This window comes from Hyla sarda, chromosome 2 (assembly GCF_029499605.1).
Source record: "Hyla sarda isolate aHylSar1 chromosome 2, aHylSar1.hap1, whole genome shotgun sequence".
Taxonomy (NCBI): domain Eukaryota; kingdom Metazoa; phylum Chordata; class Amphibia; order Anura; family Hylidae; genus Hyla; species Hyla sarda.
In genome coordinates, this window is record NC_079190.1 from 233154367 (window position 1) to 233175474 (window position 21108).

The 21108-nt window shown below is 44.5% G+C and overlaps 1 protein-coding gene across 1 annotated transcript; it reads right to left on the reverse strand.

Moving 5' to 3' along the window:
* Positions 1 to 51: 51 nt before the first annotated feature.
* On the reverse strand, positions 52 to 12189 carry RPL11 (ribosomal protein L11). Its single transcript, XM_056556620.1, has 6 exons — positions 12075 to 12189; positions 10785 to 10932; positions 9316 to 9422; positions 5768 to 5899; positions 2633 to 2743; positions 52 to 123 (listed from the first exon to the last, which is right to left on the reverse strand). The coding sequence occupies exons 1-6, from the start codon at positions 12078 to 12080 to the stop codon at positions 94 to 96; spliced, it is 534 nt and encodes a 177-aa protein (XP_056412595.1). The 5' UTR covers positions 12081 to 12189; the 3' UTR covers positions 52 to 93.
* Positions 12190 to 21108: the final 8919 nt, after the last annotated feature.

The following is a 21108-nucleotide window of genomic DNA, read 5'->3' on the forward strand; positions in this document are numbered from 1 at the left end:
CTCCAGAAGACTTTTGGGGTGAATGCTGTAATAAAAGACAGTACAAGGGTGTTTCAACAGATATTTTATTGAATTTATATAAACTTAAGCAGCTCATTTTCCAGGGAGGATGATTCCATCATACTGAAAGAGAAGAGGAAAGTTAGTTAATTTTTTGAAGTGTGGTTAAAAAGGTAACAAAGCCAGTAGACTGGTCCTGTTAATGGCTACAAGTGTACTGATCTAGTCACATGTCAGACCAGTGTATCATTGCCACTATTCCATGTGCATTCACACCAGTTCTGGAGTACTAAAAACCCCACAAGCTATATGATTTTATATAGTCATTGATTACAGTGCTATAAAAAGCCAACATGAATACATGTTTTAAACCACTGACATCCACAACCATGCCAAACCATCTACTTTTACTGGAGTTTGCATGCACTCAAAAGGGAATCTCAAATATGCTGCTCACAAGCAGGGAAAGGGATCTTGTGTAAGAATAGGTTTCTTCATGGCTGCTCTACACGTGATAATCCATGTTAATCACATGATCAGATATTTATGAGCGGTGGCTCCAGCTCCCCCTTCAGTGATTACTGTGAATAGACTGAACCCTGTCAGTCACTGACTGGTAGGAAGGCTGGAAAACTGCTCATAATATCTGACTACCAAGTGTCTACTTGTTTACTCTGTTACCAACAGGGATTATATCTAAAAAAAAACCTTGTCCTTTAAGGCAAGGCAGAGGTGGTATGAATTTGCTTTTTAGTGTTAGTGCATTATTTTTGCACCTTCTAAATAAAAAAGTCTAGTTCTAGTTAATAAATCTTGTCCATTGCATAGTCAAAAATGGAGCACTGCATTTCAGTCACTTTTGCTGAAGTTGCCTATTTTGACATTGCACAAAATACTTGCTCAAAATTGCAAACATTTTGTGCCATGTTTCAGCCAATAAAATATCAGGAAGGCAGATATAAGTCTCCCTCATAGCAACTATGAACACTATAGATTAGTTAGGGTCTCCATCACCAGGTTGAGGGCGCTTTCACACTATGTAGTGTACGGTTGCTGGATCTGGTTGGGAGGGGTGAAAGCCAGCCGCTCCCGTATCCCAGCTGGATCTGGACAGAACCCCATTCATTTCAATGAGCTGAACGCAGTCAAATGCCGACTCCGGTTGTCATTTTTCACCATATGCAGTTTTCTGACCGGACCAAAAACCGTGGTCTACCATGATTTTAGGTCCGGTTAGAAAACCGTATTCGGGGCAAAGATTAGACAACCGAGTCAGTGTGACTCCATCAGCTCATTGAAATGAATGGGGTTCTGGCTGAGATACAGGAGCAGCCAGCTTTTGCCCCTCCCAACCGGATCCAGCAACCGTACACTACAAACGTAGTGTGAAAGCACTAAGCTGCAGCTATTCCAATGACCGTGGCTACAACTGGTTACTTTCCATATCACCAAATTGTGTCACATGAACACCAACATTTTGGTCATGACATTTGAGGATGTGGAAGTCAGCTATGCTTCCACTCAAGGCAGATCGGTCTGTCAGCTTGGCCACTGAAGTACTGTATGTTGTGGACAATAGGATCTTAAACCCCAGTCCCCTCCAGACAAACCCCACTAGTTACATGATGCAAGAGACCTTTCTGCAGATTCATATTAAGCACCTACTTCAGGGACCTTAAAGGGGTACTCCAGTGGAAAACCATTTTCTTCAAAATCAACAGGTGCCAGAAAGTTATAAGATTGGTAAATTACTATATTAAAAAAAAATAATCTTGATCCTCAGTACTTAGCTGCTGTATGCTCCAGAGGAAATTGAGTAGTTATTTTCTGTCTGACCAGTGCTCTCTGCTGACACTGCTGTCCATGTCAGGAACTATCCAGAGCAAGATAAGTTTGCTATGGGGGGCGGGGGGGATTTGCTCCTACTATGGAAAGTTCCTGACATGTCAGCAGCGAGCACTGGTCAGACAGGAAAGAACTACACAACTGGAGCATACAGCAGCTGATAAGAACTGGAAGAATTACGATTTTTAAATAGAAGTGATTTACCAATCTAACTTTCTGGCACCAGTTGATAAGAAGCAACAGCTTAAAAATTAAGTGCAAGTCTGAACTAAAGTGCACCTAAATTGTCAACTAGAACATGTACAAACCATATAAACGGCAAATGACCCGCCACAGATGTTTCAGATCAGCAAACACCCTAAATAGATAAAACTGGTGCATTTTGCTTACTGCCAAGTGTCAGTTTTAGACAATTTCCCCATTTCTAGTGCCATGTGCAAGCTACACTCCTTATGCAAATTCCACAGAAGCATCACTGATGTTCTGTACCTATACAAGTGCTGTTTAGAGAGGACAAATGGTAAAAATGTATTAATGTTACTATTCCTAGATGCCCTGATTTACAGTATGAAATGCCCCACTGCTCCTGAAAAGGGGTATATAGATTGATAAGTCAAGGAATAGTCATGGGTGTGAAATTTTAACTTGTGAGCGATTATACAGCCAAGGGTGCGACTGCCTAGTACACTCCTGAACAGTATAGGACCACAAAGGATTATACAAGTTCACATCAATTAGACACAAATTCATTTTAAATTAAGATTTAAGCAGTCACTATAGAGCTCACCTTCTGCTGGAACCAGCGCATGGCTTCTTCTTTACCAATTCTGTGCTTTGCACCGATAGTGCCAGCTTTGCGCTTTTTGTCAGCAATACTGAACCCAGGACGCCCAAGAACCTGTAGAAATACTCATTGCTTAAGACTTCATTACAACCAATTCTACACACGCACACACATGCTTTTATTTCTTATCGCCCCGTACAGATGTTTTCTACTAAATTAGGCCTTCCACACTGAACTGAGCTGAAATTTCCATCAAAAGCCATGAATGAAATCCAGAGCAAAAACTTAAAGAACCACATCAAGCATTTGTGCCACAGCAGCTGATTAGAGGACTAAATAGTAGAGTAAATAAGTGCATTCACATCACAATTTCAAGAACTTCTAACCGTATACATTGACCTCCCATATAAGACGGTACACAAGATGTATCTGGTTGTGTAAGTTTTTGTCATGCACAAAACTGCAGTCAACCAAGCTTTTGTGCCTTTTTCCTGCTTAAAGGGTTGTGTCCTTTATAAAAACCATATGTTTAACACTAGTCAATGGAAACAATATTGAGCATATGATTGCAAGCAGTTTTGTCAATGAGGGATACATTTCCAAACCAAAACCGATTCAAAACAGTATGACAAGAGTGATGTGAATGTAGCCCAACAACTGACATTGTTGGGATAATGGCAACCACTACTTTAAAGGGGTAGTCCAGAGGGGGAATGTTTTCCCATCAACTGGTGCCAGAGTTATGGATTTGCAAGTCACTTCTATTTTAAAGTCTTAATATTTCTAATACTTAGCTGCTAAATGCTCCACAGGAAGATGGGTATTCTTTCCAGGAGGACAGGTGGCAGCAGAAAGCACTGATCAGTGTCAAACTGTCCAGAGCCTAAGCAAATCCCCTTTGCAAAGCTCTGGACAGTTCCTGAAGGAAAGATGGATCAGAGCACTGCTCAGACTGGAAAGAACTACACAACTTCCTGTTTAGCACAGCAGCTGATAAGTACTGGAAGGATTAAGATTTTTAAATAGAAGTAATTACAAGTTTCTTTAACTTTGAAAACTTTTCCCCTCTGGAGTAGTCCTTTAATGTTGGCATCCTTATGCAATTACTTTTCAGCCATTCAATCCTTTAGGACTGAACTGGTCAGGAGTCTCATGTCCTATTTGAATGAAGCAGCAGCGGAATGAACAAACTAATCGTATGAAATACTTTTGTCTTTACATAGTTGAATGTGCTGACAAATCACACAAAAATCAATGGAGTCAAATGTATCAACCCATGGAGGTCTGGATATGGAGTCACTCAAAATCGAAGTGGAAAACCACACTACAGGCTGATCCAACTTTGATGTAATGTCCTTAAGACAAATCAAAATGAGGCTTAGTAGTGTGTGGCTTCCACGTGCCTGTATGACCTCCCTACAACGCCTGGGCATGCTCCTGATGTGTGGTGCAACATGGATTGGTGGATGGAGGGAGACATGATGTCCCAGATGTGCTCAATCGGATTCAGGTCTGGGGAATGGGCAGGCCAGTCCATAGCATCAATGCCTTCCTCTTGCAGGAACTGCCGACACTAGAGCCACATTAGGTCTAGCATTGTCTTGCATTAGGAGGAACCCAGGGCCAAGCGCACCAGCATATGGTCTCACAAGGGGTCTGAGGATCTCATCTCAGTACCCGGGCCACGTGTGTTGTAGACTCTCATGCTACCACTAGGGTGAAAGCACCGCCAGCATTCAAAAGTGACAATCAGCCAGGAAGCATTGGAACTGAGAAGTGGTCAGTGGTAACCACCTGCAGAAAGACTCCTTTATTGAGGATGTCTTGCTAATTGCCTATAATTTCCACCTGTTGTCTGTTCTACTTGCACAACAGCATGTGAAATTGATTATCAGTGTTGCTTCCTGAGTGGACAGTGGGATTTCACAGAAGTGTGAGTGACTTGGAGGTACATTGTGTTGTTTAAGTGTTCCCTTTATTTTTGAGCAGTGTAGTTAAGCACTGCCATAAGACCTGGAGCAGTAGCATGCATGCTTAATGCTGTTCCATTCAAACCAGATCTTCAATTCTAGTTGGGGGTTCAGGCAATTACAATGTTAAAAAGGGGTAGTCCCGGGTCAAGACTAATTTAAACCACAAAAATGCCAAACGAGTTGTAGGCAGAGTATAAAACAGCATTTACTAAGGATTTATGACACTTCTAATCAGTAGTGTAGGAAAACTACAGGTTCTTTGAAAGGCTGCCATACTATCTTTAACACCTGATCGGTGGGAGTGTAGACCTTGACAGGAGCAGTTGCATCCACTCCATGACTGATAGCAGCTGTCTACAGCAGGCATAGGCATCCTGCAGATGATAATGCAGCCAACACATACAAGATTTATTCCAACACATCTGCAGTGCCGGAGGTTGCCTATGCTTTGCCTACATCAGAATGCCATTTTCACATTTCAAGTTATTTGAGTCAGATTAAAGGTCAATACAGACATTAAAATCTATACTGCTTTGGCTAATAGGATGCCAAGTTGTAATCGCATTAATTACTCCAATCTCAGCCTCACAGGGATATTATTTGAATATATTTTTATAAAAACTAAGACCAACTTATTTGAAGCATGCTGAACGGACTTGCATGCATTGACATGATTTACACCTGACCGGGAGCTGTGTTCTCCTTTTCAGTGCATAATTCTCTGTCTTTGAGGCATGTCTGAGTTCCAGCCCTATGAAGGATATCATCTGACCACACTTTATAGCCTACATCACCATCTCCTGGTCATATATATCTTTACTGGGATATTTAGGGAGAATGAGGAGTGTTTACAGCTGACTGAAGATGGAGCTTTGGGTAGGGGACTGGTAGGATTGCTGTGGGAGGGGGAACAGATGAAGACTACAAAAAAAAAAATTCTGGAAGTTTAGTGCTGAGCAAACGCTTAACCAAGCAGTACAGGACAAATACCCCAACCCCCCAAAAAAACAAAACTGCCCCAGTTCTGAGAAAAAAAAAAATTTGAAAGGCAAGCTACGTGCTTCTATTTTTAACCAATGTTGGCACACCCATTTTAACTAATTGTATGTTAGCTTTCTGATGTCAGGCCAACTTCTATAGTTAAAGACATTCCCAATATACATACCACATAGAAATCCAGCCCATAAATTCCAATGCTTGGGTCGTATTTAATTCCCAGATCAATGTGCTCCTGGATACCAAAGCCAAAGTTTCCTGTGTCAGAGAAGTTGTTCTTCCTCAGTTCATATTCTCTGACCTAGAAGATAAAGACAAAGTCAGAACGGATATCTACCAAATGAGAGCAGAGTAACTTGGGATCCATTCCAACATGTAACAGTGTTCACTGGCACCAAGATCTATATCTTAGCAACACTGGGGTTTACAGATCTACCAAAGTATAGCTCCTGCACATGTAGCTCCTACATTACACCTTGCTTATTCATTACTGTTCAAGATTGGCATTCTATATATCCTGGGATACAATTAATATGAACTGGTTACCAGCAGTTTGTAATTTGTATTTATATCCTGTAACTTACTAAAAACATGCAGGAGAGGAGTAAGGCTAAGGCTGGGTCCACACTACGTTTTGTCCCATACGGGACCGCATACGGCAGGGGGGAGCTAAAAGCTCGCGCTCCCGTATGTGACCGTATGCGCTCCCGTATGCCATTCACTTCAATGAGCCGACCGGAGTGAAACGTTCGGTCGGCTCATTTTTGCGCCGTATGCGCTTTTACAACCGGACCTAAAACTGTGGTCAACCACGGTTTTAGGTCCGGTTGTAAAAGCGCATACGGCGCAAAAATGAGCCGACCGGACCAAACGTTTCACTCCGGTCGGCTCATTGAAGTGAATGGCATACGGGAGCGCGAGCTTTTAGCTCCCTCCTGCCGTATGCGCTCCCGTATGGGACAAAACGTAGTGTGGACCCAGCCTAAGACTTTTGGCTTGCAAAATTGACAATAGCAGACTCAATCACTTGTTTATGTAAATAACCAAGCAGGGTCAGCTGACTAACCCAAGACAATCAGGTAACCCCCACATGCAATGAGCCATCACCAGGGGGAACCATTTGATTTTAATATTTCTATACAGGGACAGTATTTCATACAATCCATAAAGAAGAGTTAAAGAGCACCAGTAGTAGCACCTGCTAAGATACCATTGCCAAGGGACCCCCCAAAGGAAAAAAATAAATAAATATTCACCCCTAAGAGCCATACCTCTGTCGCTACCTCAATTTAGAGGCAGTTTGAAAATTTAGGGCAGGGGTCTCAAACTGGCAGCCCTTCAGACGTTGCAAAACGTCAACTCCCAGCATGCCTGGACACATCCAGACAGTCATTGCAGCTAATGGCTGTCAGGAATGCTGGGAGTTTAAGTTTCGTAACATCTGGAGGGCCACAAGTTTGAGACCCCTGCTTTAGGGGGGGAAGATTTATCAAAACCTGGGCAGAGGAAGAGTGGTGCAGTTGCTCATGGCAACAGGTCTATAAAATGAGAGAAGCTCTGGTTGCCATAGGCAACTGCACCACTCTCCCAATGGGGAAGATTTATCTAAACCTTTGCAGAGGAAGAAATTTATCGAAACTTGTGCAGAGAAGAAGTTGACCAGTTGCCCATAGCAACCAGATTGTCTTTGCATTCTTTTTTGGAGGCCTTTTAAAAAAATTAAAGCAATCTGGTCGTCAATTTTCCTCTGCACAGGTCTTTATAAATCTCCCCCAACCAATGTGGCAGCTGCCTGTTATACAACTCAGCACTTATTCTGGGAAATACAATGTTGGCTTCTAATGCAAACTTCAGGGAAGGGTGTCTAACAATCTAATAAACGCCAGGCTGAGCCGAAGTGAAGCACTGTGCTCCCTTTTCCAAGATCTGCTGCAGTTCTGATGACATCCAGTCTCTGCTATTCTGCAATTCCTGTGTCCTTTTGAGACAAGAAAGTTGCCAGAGATAGCACGGATGCTACCTTGAGTGCTATCCCAAGTTCCACAGCAAAACATGCATGGAAGTTTTCATACACTATTCTTTTAGATTTAAAACATTGCTGCACAAATTGAAATATAAATATTCTATTCAGTTCTGCAGCGTGGTTACTGCCACAATAACTGCAATGCCAAACAATGAATTTAACACCTAGAGGACACCGGTTGTAAGTGTATGAAGTGAATGCAGGGGCTGAGCATGCTTCGCATCCAGTTTGTCCTACTTGCTTTAAGCAGCCAGGACACATTGCCAAAATTGTAACAAGTTTGTCATAAAGTATGATTGGCAGAGTAAAAATCCTCAAGGGTCTGTAGGCAGAAAATTCTAATTATGACTATTAGAAGGGGAAAAAACGAAGCAAAAAATCCCCGAGTTCTTGAGGGGGTTAATGGCAACAGCAGATAAGCAAAGAAAATGAAGTCCAGCAACTCACCGCAAAGATATGCTTCAGAGAAGTACAGACACCATGGATGTCTGGGATAGTGCTGGAAGCTCAGGCTACAAACCGATTGGTTTCGTGCACTTCTTCCGGCCTCATTAATGAGGCAAGAAGAAGTGCAAGTGCAAAACCTACCAGTTTGTAGCCTCTGCTTCCTGCACTATCCCAGACATCCATGGCGTCTGTACTTCTCTGAAGCATATCTTTGCGGTGAGTTGCTGGACTTCGTTTGCTTATTTGTGTCTATGGATCCCCAGGCACCACCTCACATTCACCATATTAAACCGTTTCTTTCCAAGACTTCCATTGCTGTACATACATAATGTCTCAGGTGTTAGTCCGGTGCCTCCAGTAGGAATAGTCCGATTATCGGTTTGGCCGATAATCACGATTTTGGACATTATCGGAATTGGCAATTACCTTGCCCATAATGCCCTGCCCAGAGACTACCATGGCCACCGCTGCCCCATTGCCTCCCCCATACTGCTGCATCCCCCATGTTATAATTACATGTTCCCGGGGGTCCGCGATCCTTCTGGCTCCTGCGCTATTGCTGTGTGCTGCGTAATGACGAGTGACGTCCCCAACGCAACGTCACCGTCAGTGCGCACAGTGACAGCGCAGGATGCCGATGGAGCCAGAAGGATCGCAGACCCCTGGGAACAAGTAATTAACACCGGGTATGGGGGAGGCGATGGGGCGGTGGCAATATGTGGGCAGTGGCATGTGGCCAGAGGATGGGGGGGGGGGGGGAGGCAATGGGGTAACTGGTGGTTAGACTCAGGACAGGCAGGGGGAGAGAAGTGGGCAGCAGCGGCAGTCTCTGGCACCACAAAAGCCACTGCAGTTCATGGATTTAAAGCACCCGCTTTAAATCATTGATCTGCAAAGGCTTCTGCCCCGCCGGGGGGGGGGGTCGTGTTGAAACAGCCGATAACTTATACCGATATTCCAGTATAAATTATCGGCTATTGGCCTGAAAGGTGACAGATTATCGTATCTGCCCTAAAAAACAATATCGGTCGATCCCTAGCCTCCAGCTTCTGCCTTTATTTGTGTTAATGGTAAAAGGCCATGAGTATAAATGTGCTTTTGCTACATGTGTAGAAATCGCACAGGTAATTTCTGTCTGACAAAGCAGATTTCCAAATCTTGACAGCTGTTTCTATATTCTGCTGCAGATTTTACATGCACAAAACCAAGGTAGTATTCACAATTTGTCTCTATCCTATGATTTGTACCTTAAGACCCTTCTCAAGAATTTCTTCTGCTTTAGCTCCCCGGACTGTACAGTGAACTGCAATCTTTTCATTTCTCCTGATTCCAAAAGACCTCACGGTGTAGCGAGCTGCACGGGGGAAAAAATATACAATAAATATGCATAGCAGAGCTTCTAAAGCAGGACACTGCAGCCTTTTCATAGATCTAGCTATATACATGTGTAAGGTCAGCTGTGGAACTAGTGTCAGAACAGCACAGTTGACAAACTTTTGCCAGGTAAACCAACTTAACTGAAATCCTGTTCACACACTAAACTCCCCCTGCAGTAACCAGAGGTACTGGCTGGTGGTGCGGGGGAAGCTGAGCAATATGCTGCCTACCATGCCCAGATCCATCCACCCATGCGCCCATTATCTTCATTATTCCTGATCTGCAAATGATCTAACTGGCACAGACAAGGTTACATGCCTTCATTTGGCACTGACATCAGCGCCACTTGTCCGCAGAACCACCTGGCTTATGAATAATCCCCTCCCAGCACCTCCTGTCCTCTCCGCTCTTTACAGGACTCCTGTGCGAGGCCTCTACCGGGTGTACATATGAAGTAGCACATGCGCAGTGGAGTCCTGTAAAGAGCAGGAAGGAGAGGGGGCACCAGGAGGGGATGAATTTTCATAAGCCGGGTGGTTCTGCAGATGAGCGGCGCTGACATCAGTGCCAGATGGAGGCATGTAAACCCGTCCATGCCAGTTAGATCATTTGCATACCAGGAATAATGAAGATAACAGGCAAACGGCTGTACAATCCGGGCTTGGTAGGCAGCATATTGATCAGCGTCCCCCGCACTACCAGCCAGTACCTCTGCTTAGTGCGGGGAGTTTAGTGACAGTTTTCCTTTAATGGGAGCAGCAGACCCCCATTCACCTCTATGGCCAAGCAAAGCCAGCTAGTGACTCCTTTCTGGATGTATACCCTAATTTAAAAGCACAACAGCTCCCGTTAAGAGCTCATATGAAACGTGGTGACTGTTCAGCCATAGAAATAAATTGCATCCGCTGCTCCCATTAACAGTATACATCAGCATCCTTATTCGCTGATATGCCAATGGATACAAATAATGGGACAGGAAAGCAGTGTGATCATACCCCTTAAGGTTTTTCCTTCAAGTGACTACATTTCTAACTTTATCAGTATAACAGCTGATATCTTGTATGCCAGTTGTGCCAAGTGTATTTAAAGGACAAGTATCAATGTAAAAAAAAACTATGTGAAGGCTAGGGGGATAAGTTAAATCCCCAACTGAATGAAGCTCAGGGCTTTGCAATGCTCAGAAGCAGCATAGAGCCCTGGTTATACATATATGCTGCTAATAGATGTAATGAAACTGTCATTTGTACCTGTAATCTATAGGGGCCCCAGATGTCCGATCTCCACTGGTCACCCATCATGTCTATCTTAAGTTGAGACTAAAGCCCTCAGCCATACAAACCTTTAGAAAAGACGGGGGTCTGCCCGGTGAGCTGTTCCAGCACCTTAGCTGCTCGAGTCAGCCTGTCACCACTCTCACCAACACAGATATTGAGGCATAGTTTGCGGATCCTCAGCTCACGCATAGGATTTTCCTTTTCTGATTTTTCCTACAAGAGAACAAGTTCATTAGATCTCTGAAGAGTTTTATTGGAAACTACAAGAACACAAACTGAGCCACAACACCACCACATTGTAGGCTCCATCAGACTAATCATGTTAGAAAGTGATGCAGGCGTATAAGCCAACACGCACATAACATGGCTGTCCTACACATGGACCAAATGTACACAAGACTCCATTCAGCCCAGCAACACTGGGCTATATGTGGACATACCATTAGACAGGGTGCTGACAAGAGACAAAATGTTGTGTGAACACAGCTTTAGAGTGTCCTCAAGATTTAACAGTTTACAGAACATACCTGTGTAACACAAGGGCTTAGTATACTTTACAACACAGTGACCAGCAAGAAAAGACTACATAACTAGACAGGCACTGTCCTGCCTCCAGCATAGTCCAACAGTGTTTCCAATCAAGGTGCCTCCAGCTGTTGCCAAACTACAACTCCCTGATTCGGAAACAACTTTGTCCTGTTAGACCAAGTGTGTCCCAATCAAGGTGCCTCCAGCTGTTGCCAAACTACAACTCCCTGATTCGGAAACAACTTTGTCCTGTTAGACCAAGTGATTCCCAATGAAGGTGCAAATCAAGGTTGCAAAACTACAACTCCCAGCATGCCCGGACAGCCTTTGGCTGTCCGGGCATGCTGGGAGTTGTAGTTTTTCAACAGCTGGAGGCACCCTGATTGGGAAACACCCTGATTGGGGAGCAGTAGTGGTGACGGGACTCCTACAGAGCCTATACTACAATACAGAACACACTCCGCCAATTACCATGTGTGCGACATCCAGCAGCGCAGGTGATCAGAGCCCCACACATGTCCAGGCAGATAGCCAATGGCGTACAGGCCAGGCTGGGCCCGCTATACCAAGGCACACATGTAGGGCAACAGAGCGGCCTCACACAGGGAACCGACCGCACACCACATAACCCTCCATACACCCATAGGGAGGCAATAGGCCAAGCAAGTGACCGTCCTCCATTCCACCCAGACACTCAATAGCGGCGCCGACACCTCCCTCAGACCGTGAGCTCAGCACACCGGACAGCCGGCACTCAACTCACAACCACAAAGACAGGATGGCAGAGGATTGAGAAGCGCCGAATCCGCCTTCCAGCTCACACTCACCGCCATGTTGGGAGATGGGAAGAGATCGCGAGATTTCCGCTTCCGCCTTATATAGTACGGGAAGTGGGGACGCTGACGTCGACTGGACGTTCTCTAACGCTGCAGACGTGATCACGTGATTAGTCTTTTCTGTCATTTCTCGTTTTTTTCAGCATCCTTGCAGGGTAAATGCGAGTTGTTGTGCATCCCCTGGATCAGAATCAGAACGTACCCGACAAGTCAGTCACATTAAGGCTGGGTTCGAATGGGACAGTTTTTTTTTTTTACAAGTTTATTACAGTTTAAATACTTAGGGGGGAGCTATCAGCCAGCTTTACTTTTAGTCCATTGGTAGCAATTGACTTGATAAATTAAAGGGGTATTCCAGGAAAAAAAAACATTTTTCATATATCAACTGGCTCCAGAAAGTTAAAAAGATTTGTAAATTACTTCTATTAAAAAATCTTAATCCTTCCAGTACTTATCAGCTGCTGAAGTTGAGTTGTTGTTTTCTGTCTAACTGCTGTCTGATGACACCTGTCTCTGGAGCTGTCCAGAGTAGGAGCGAATCCCCATAGCAAACCTCTTATGCTCCAGACAGTTCCTAAGACAGACAGAAATGTCAGCAGAGAGCACTGTTGTCAGACAGAAAAGAACAACTCAACTTCAGCAGCTGATAACTATTGGAAGGATTAAGATTTTTTTTAATAGAAGTAATTTACAAATTTGTTTAACTTTCTGGAGCCAGTTGATCTATAAAAAAATAAAATACCCCCTTAACCCCTTCCCGACCTATGACATACCTGTACGTCATGGGTGGCAAGGTGTTCCCGACCCATGACATACAGGTACGTCATGAACATTTTTGCCGCTACTCGCGGCATCCCGCAGCGCCGGTAAGATGGTGGCTATCACTGATAGCCAGCCATCTTACCATGCGACCACGGGGGGTTTCATCCCCCACCCCCCCCCCCCAGCGATCGCTGCTATCAGCTGGTCAAATCTGACTAGCTGATAGCAGCGTTTCGCTATGAGAATACTTAGCAGCGCGGTGTGTGAGTCCCGATCACGGGGATCGGGACACACACCGCTCTGCTAAGTGTCCCGTCCCCCGGCGTCACTTATCCGTCCGAGCGGTCCCGGCGTCCTCCATGCAGTCCCGGCGGCGCTGCGTCCCGGAGGTGAGTTTGCAGCAGCAGGGCGGCATCTTCATTGGCAGCAGTGAGATCGCCGTAAAGCGATCTCACTGCTGCCTCTGGGAGTTTCAAAACTGCAACTTCCAGCATGCCCAGACAGCCTTTGGCTTTCTGGGCATGCTGGAAGTTGTAGTTCGGCAACATCTGATCCTTCAGATATTGCCGAACTACAACTTCCAGCATGCCTGGGCAGTCTGGGCATGCTGGGAGTTGTAGTTTTGCAACAACTGGAGGCACACTAGTTGGGAAACATTGTCCGTTTCCTAACTCAGTGCCTCCAGCTGTTGCAATTGTTGCAAAACTATAACTCCCAGCATGCACTGACAGACCATGCATGCTGGGAGTTGTAGTTTTGCAACAGCTGGAGGCACACTGGTTTGGAAACACTAAGTTTGGTTGCAAAACACTTGAAAGTTTATTACTTAACTTAGTGTTTCCAAACCAGTGTGCCTCCAGCTGTTGCAAAACTACAACTCCCAGCATGCACGGACAGCCAAAGGGCATGCTCGGAGTTTGCAACAGCTGGATGTTTGCCCCCTCCCCACAATGTGAATGTACAGGGTACACTCACATGGGCGGAGGTTTACAGTGAGTGCTGCAAGTTTGAGATGGCGCAAATTTTGCGCTGCAGCTCAAACTCCCAGCGGCAAACTTGCTGTGAACCTCTGCCCATGTGACTGTACACTAAAAACACTACACTACACTGACACCAACCTAAAATAAAAAGTAAAAAACACTACATATACACATACCCCTACACAGCCCCCCCTCCCCCCAAAAAAATGAAAAACGTCTGGTACGCTACTGTTTCCAAAATGGAGCCTCCAGCTGTTGCAAAATAATAACTCCCAGTATTGCCGGACAGCCATTGACTGTCTAGGCATGCTGGGAGTTTTGCAACAGCTGGAGGCACCCTGTTTGGGAATCACTGGCGTAGAATACCCCTATGTCCACCCCTATGCAAATCCCCAATTCAGGCCTCAAATGCGCATGGCGCTCTCTCACTTTGGAGCCCTGTCGTATTTCAGGGCAACAGTTTTGGGACACATATGGGGTATTTCCGTACTCGGGAGAAATTGTCTAACAAATTTTGGGGGGCTTTTTCTTCTTTAACCCCTTATGAAAAGGTGAAGTTGGGGTCTACACCAGCATGTTAGTGTAAAAAAATTAATTTTTTACACTGACATGCTGGTGTTGCCCTATACTTTTCATTTTCACAAGAGGTAAAAGGGAAAAAAGACCCTCTAAATTTGTAATGCAATTTCTCCCGAGTACGGAGATACCCCATATGTGGGCGCAAAGTGCTCTGGGGGCGCACAACAAGGCCCAGAAGGGAGAGTGCACCATGTACATTTGAGGCGATTTGCACAGGGGTGGCTGATTGTTACAGCAGTTCTGACAAATGCAAAACAATAAATATCCACATGTGACCCCATTTTGGAAACTACACCCCTCACGGAATGTAATAAGGGGTGCAGTGAGAATTTACACCCCACTGGTGTATGACAGATTTTTGGAACAGTGGTCTGTGAAAATGAAAAATAAAATTTTTCATTTGCACAGTCCACCGTTTCAAATATCTGTCAAACGTCAGTGGGGTGTAAATGCTCACTGCACCCCTTATTAAATTCCATGAGGGGTATAGTTTCCAAAATGGGGTCACATGTGGGGGGGTCCACTGTTCTGGCACCATAGGGGCTTCCTAAATGGGACATGCCCTCCAAAAACCCTTTCAGAAAAACTCACTCTCCAAAATCCCATTGTCGCTCCTTCCCTTCTGAGCCCTCTACTGCACCCGCCGAACACTTTACATACGCATATGAGGTATTTCCTTAATCGAGAGAAATTGGGTTACAAATTTTAGGGTGATTTCTCTCCTTTTACCCCTTGTAAAAATTAAAAAATTGGGTCTACAAGAACATGCGAGTGTAAAAAATGAAGATTTAGAATTTTCTCCTTCACTTTGCTGCTATTCCTGTGAAACACCTAAAGGGTTAAAACACTTATTGAATGTCATTTTGAATACTTTGGGGGGTGGAGTTTTTATAATGGGGTCATTTATGGGGTATTTCTAATATGAAGACCCTTAAAATCCACTTCCAACCTGAACTGGTCCCTGAAAAATTACGATTTTGAAAATCTTGAGAAAAATTGGAAAATTGCTGCTGAACTTTGAAGCCCTCTGGTGTCTTCCAAAAGTAAAAACTTGTCAATTTTTTTATGCAAACACAAAGTAGACATATTGTATATGTGAATCAATATGTCATTTATTTGGAATATCCATTTTCCTTTCAAGCAGAGACTTTCAAAGTTAGAAAAATGCTAAATTTTCAAAATTTTCATGACATTTTTAGATTTTTTACCAAGAAAGGATGCAAATATCAGTGAAATTTTACCAATAACATAAAGTAGAATATGTCTCGAAAAAACAATCTCGGAATCAGAATGATAAGTAAAAGCATTCCAGAGTTATTAATGTTTAAAGTGACAGTGGTCAGATTTTCAAAAAATGCCCAGGTCCTGAAGGTGAAAATGGGCTGGGTCATGAAGGGGTTAATCTGTTGAGGGTATAAATTGGACCAATATGAGTCTAATGCAGACATGTTATAAGCACCCCCTCTAATATTGTAGGATTTTATTGTGCAAATTGAACAGCTGGAGGCACACTGCTTGGAAAACACTGGCCTATCTGTTACAAACTGAAATGTTCTTAATATTTCTAAGTGGGATAAATGCCTATGGTACAGTATTGAACAGTGTATGCAATGAAACAACTAATTGTAATAGTCCCATATGGGGACAAAAAAACATGTAAGTCCCTCCCCCAATAAAAGTTAAAACCAACCCCCTTTTCTTATTTTTCAAATATAATAATGTAACTAAATAATGGGGTCATGGGAACACCTACTATAGGTAAGATAGGAGCTATAGTAAGATTTTTGAGGGGTTTCTGAGGGATGCGATTCTGGGGTATTTAACCCCTTAAGGACCAAGGGCGTACAGGTACGCCTTTGCTCCCTGGTACTTAAATGGGCACTCTCATTAAAACAAATTTTTGCTATTGCACTCCTTATGGTAAATGAAAAATATTTCTAATATACTTTGTTTAAAAAAAATGAAGTTTTCTATGTTTTATAAGTGCCGCCTGGAGTGCTATGGGGGGGTCCAACCAACAGCATATGGCAGTTATGTGTGAGAGGAGCTATGATTGGATGAGGCTGGACACCCCCCCCCCTTCCCCTCAGCACTCCAGGCGGCGCTTACTGTGTTTGGACTTTGGTCCAAAGTCTGTGTATGAGATGGGGGAAAATGTGCTCTTGAGCTTTTCTAAGCACAAATAAAACATAGAAAACTTCATTTTTTTTAAATGAAGTATATTAGAAATATTTTTCATTTACCATAAGGAGTGCAATAGCAAAAATTAGTTTTAATGAGAGTGACCCTTTAAGGACCAAGGGCATACCTGTATATCGATATCGATCAGCAGTCACCCTGTGCAAATGCCCAGGGGGGTCATCAGACCCCCCATATCGGCGATTGGCGCAAATCGCAAGTGAATTCACACTTGCGATTTGTGCAATTCCGGGTCATTACGGGTCTATGGTGACCCGGTATAGAAGGGGGATCGCGGTTGTCCAAGACACCTGCAATCCCCCTGAAGGGATAGGAGTGAGGTGGCAGGGGTGCCACCCCTCCTATCCCTGCTATTGGTGGTCAGAAGCGACGACCAATAGAAGATCGGGGGCGGGGGGGTTAACTTTCACTTTCCCCGTCCTGCCCACCCACAATAGGCGGGGCAGAACAGGGAACCGAAGGGGACCAGGCGCCAAAGTTCCACTTACCCCTCCGGAGGCTGCAGGCGACGATCGGTGTCGGAGATCGGCGGGCGGCGATGTCGTGCAGCAGGCTCCCTGGATCCGACGTAAGCCGGTAAGTTGCTTAGCAACATCTGGAGGGCTACAGTCCGAGACTACAGTTTGAGACCACTGTATGGTAGTCTCTGAACAATAGCCCTCCAGATCTTGCAAAACTACAACTCCTAGCATGCCCACACAACTGTTTGTTGTCTGGGCATGCTGGGATTTGTAGTTTTGCAGCATCTGGAGGGCCACAGTTTGCAGTGGTCTCTATACTGTAGCTATCCAGATGTTGTAAAACTGCAAATCCCAGCATGCTGGGAGCTGTAGTTGCGATCCCCCCAGATCCCCTTCGGCGATCAGTACATGCTGGGAGTTGTAGTTTTGCAACAGCTGGAGGCACACTGTTTGGAAAATATTGAGTTAGATAACAGAACCTAACTGAAGGTTTTCCAACCAGTGTGCCTCCAGCTGTTGCAAAAGTACAACTCCTAGCATGCACGGTCTGTCAGTACATGCTGGGAGTTGTAGTTTTGAAACAGCTGGAGGTTTTCCCCCCATGTGAACGTACAGGATACATTCACACGGGCAGGTTTACAGTAAGTTTTCTGAGATGTGGCAAATTTTTCGCCGCAGCGCAAACTCCTAGCAGGGAACTCACTGTAAACCTCCGCCAGTGCGAATGTACCCTAAAAACACTACACTACACTACACTAACACAAAATAAAGGGTAAAACACTACATATACACCCCCTTACACTGTCCCTCCCCAATAAAAATTAAAAACGTATTGTACAGCAGTGTTTCCAAAATGGAGCCTCCTGCTGTTGCAAAACAACAACTCCCAGCATTTCTGGACAGTCACTGACTGTCCAGGCATGCTGGGAATTTAGCAACAGCTGGAGGCACCCTGTTTGGGAATCACTGGCGTAGAATACCCCTATGTCCACCCCTATGCAATCCCTAATATAGTCCTCAAATGCGCATGGCGCTCGCTCATTTCGGAGCCCTGTCGTATTTCAAGGAAACAGTTTAGGGCCACATATGGGGTATTTACGTACTCAAGAGAAATTGCACTACAAATTTTGGGGGGCTTTTTCTCCTTTTACCCCTTATGAAAAGGAAAAGTTGGGGTCTACACCAGCCTGTTAGTGTAAAAAAAATTTTTTTTTATTTTCACAAGAGGTAAAAGGAAAAAAAGACCCCCAAAATTGTAACGCAATTTCTCCTGAGTACGGAAATACCCCATATGTGGGTGTAAAGTGATCTGCGGACGCATAACAAGGCTCAGAAGTGAGAGTGCACTATGTACATTTGAGGCCTAAATTGGTGATTTGCACAGGGATGGCTGATTTTACAGCGGTTCTGACATAAACACAAAAAAATGAATACAGACATGTGACCCCATTTTGGAAACAACATCCCTCACGGAATGTAGCAAGGGGTATAGTGAGCCTTAACACCCCACAGGTGTTTGACAAATTTTCGTTAAAGTTGGATGGGAAAATGAAAAAAAAAAAAAAAATTTTTCACTAAAATGCTGGTGTTACCCTAAATTTTTCATTTTCACAAGGGAAAATAGGAAAAAAGCCCCCAAAATTTGTAGCCCCATTTCTTCTGAGTTAGAACATACCCCATATGTGGATGTAAAGTGCTCTGCTGGTGCACTACAATGCTCAGAAGAGAAGGAGCGCCATTGGGATTTTGAAGAGAAAATGTCCGAAATTGAAGGCCACGTGTGTTTACAAAGCCCCCAAAGTGCCAGAACAATGGACCCCCCAACATGTGACCCCATTTTGGAAACTACACCCCTCACGGAATGTAATAAGGGGTACAGTGAGCATTTAGACCCAACAGGTGTCTGACAGATTTTTGGAACAGTGGTCTGTGAAAATGAAAAATGTAATTTTTCATTTGCTCAGCCGACTGTTCCAAAGGTCTGTCAAATGCCAGTGGGGTGTAAATGCTCACTGCACCCCTTATTAAATTCTGTGAGGGGTGTAGTTTCCAAAATGGGGTCACATGTCCACTGTTCTGGCACCACGGGGGGCTTTGTAAACGCACATGGCCCCTGACTCAATGGCACTCCTCCTCTTCTGAGCATTGTAGTTCGACCGCAGAGCACTTGACGTCCACACATGGGGTATTTCCATACTCAGAAGAAATGGGATTACAAATTTTGTGGGTAATTTTCTGCTATTACCCCTTGTAAAAATTTTAAATTTGGGGAAAAACCAGCATTTTAGTGAAAATGCTTTTTTTTTTTTTCATTTACACATCATTAACAAAAAGTCATGAAATACCTGTGAGGTGTTAAGGCTCATTGTACCCCTTGTTACGTTCCTTGAGGGGTGTAGTTTCCAAAATACTATGCCATGTGGGTATTTTTGCTGTTCTGGCACCATAGGGGCTTCCTAAATGCGACATGCCCCCCCAAAACCATTTCAGCTAAATTTGCTTTCCAAAAGCTGAATGTGACTCTTTCTCTTCTGAGCATTGTAGTTTGCCCCGCAGAGCATTTTACGTCCTAACATGGGGTATTTTCATACTCAGAAGAGATGGGGTTACAAATTTGGGGGGGGGGGCATTTTCTCCCATTACTCTTTATAAAAATGGTAAATTTGGGGAAAAAACTGCACTTTAGTGAAAAAAACATTTTTTTTCATTTACACATCCGACTTTAACGAAAAGTCGTCAAACACCTGTGGGGTATTAAGGCTCACTGGACCCCTTGTTACGTGCCTTGAGGGGTGTAGTTTCCAAAATGGTATGCCATGTTGGGGGTTTTCTGCTGTTCTGGCACCATAGGGGCTTCCTAAATGTGACATGCCCCCCAAAAACCATTTCAGAAAAACTCACTCTCCAAAATCCCACTGTCGCTCCTTCCCTTCTGAGCCTTCTACTGCGCCCGCCGAACACTTGACATACACTTATGAGGTATTTCCTTACTCGAGAGAAATTGGGTTACAAATTTTGAGAGGATTTTTCTCCTTTTACCCCTTGTAAAAATTCAAAAACTGGGTCTACGAGAACATGTTAGTGTATGTGGCCTCCACGTGCCCGTATGACCTCCCTACAACGCCTGGGCATGCTCCTGATGAGGTGGCAGATGGTCTTCTGAGGGATGTCCTCCCAGACCTGGACTAAAGCATGGAGCGAGACATGATGTCCCAGATGTGCTCAATCTGATTCAGGTCTGGGGAATGGGCGGGCCAGTCCATAGCATCAATGCCTTCCTCTTGCAGGAACTGCTGACACACTCAAGCCACATGAGGTCTAGCAGTGTCTTGCATTAGGAGGAACCCAGGGCCAACCGTACCAGCATATGCTCTCACAAGGGGTCTGAGGATCTCATCTCTTTACCTAATGGCAGTCAGGTAACCTCTGGCAAGCACATGGAGGGCTGTGCGGCCCCCCTGTCCCCAAAGAAATGCCACCCCACACCATTACTGACCCACCACCAAACCGGTAATTCTGGAGGATGTTGCAGGCAGCAGAACGTTCTCCACGGTGTCTCCAGACTCTGTCACGTTTGTCACATGTGCTCAGTGTGAACCTGCTTTCATCTGTGAAGAGCACAGGGTGCCAGAGGCAAATTTGCCAATCTTGGTGTTCTCTGGCAAATGCCAAACATCCTGCACAGTGTTGGGCTGGAAGCACAACCCCCACCTGCAGAGGTTGAGCCCTTATACCACCCTCATGAAGTCTGTTTCTGACCATTTGAGTGGACACATGCACATTTGTGGCCTGCTGGAGGTCATTTTGCAGGGCTCTAGCAGTGCTTTTGCTGCTTGGTTGGTATCTAGCTGAAAATGAAAATATGGGGAAACCCACACGTTTTTTCATAAATAATAAAATTTTAATTAAATATAAAAAAATAAAAAATAATAACACATAGGGTTCCCCCTATTTTCATTCTCAGCCAGATACCAACCAAGCAGAAACAACCTGACGTTACCAGGGTGGGTGAGGACTATTGTTACTGGCCCTCCTCAGCCTAAA

Bases quoted from the DNA above. Each gene is read 5' to 3' on its own strand.
- RPL11 (XM_056556620.1), bottom strand. The intron at 9,423-10,784 runs GTTTGTATGGCT...TCCCCCGTGCAG, and splicing joins GACCCCCGTCTTTTCTAAAG to CTCGCTACACCGTGAGGTCT. The intron at 2,744-5,767 runs GTATGTATATTG...GTATTTCTACAG, and splicing joins ATGGGCTGGATTTCTATGTG to GTTCTTGGGCGTCCTGGGTT.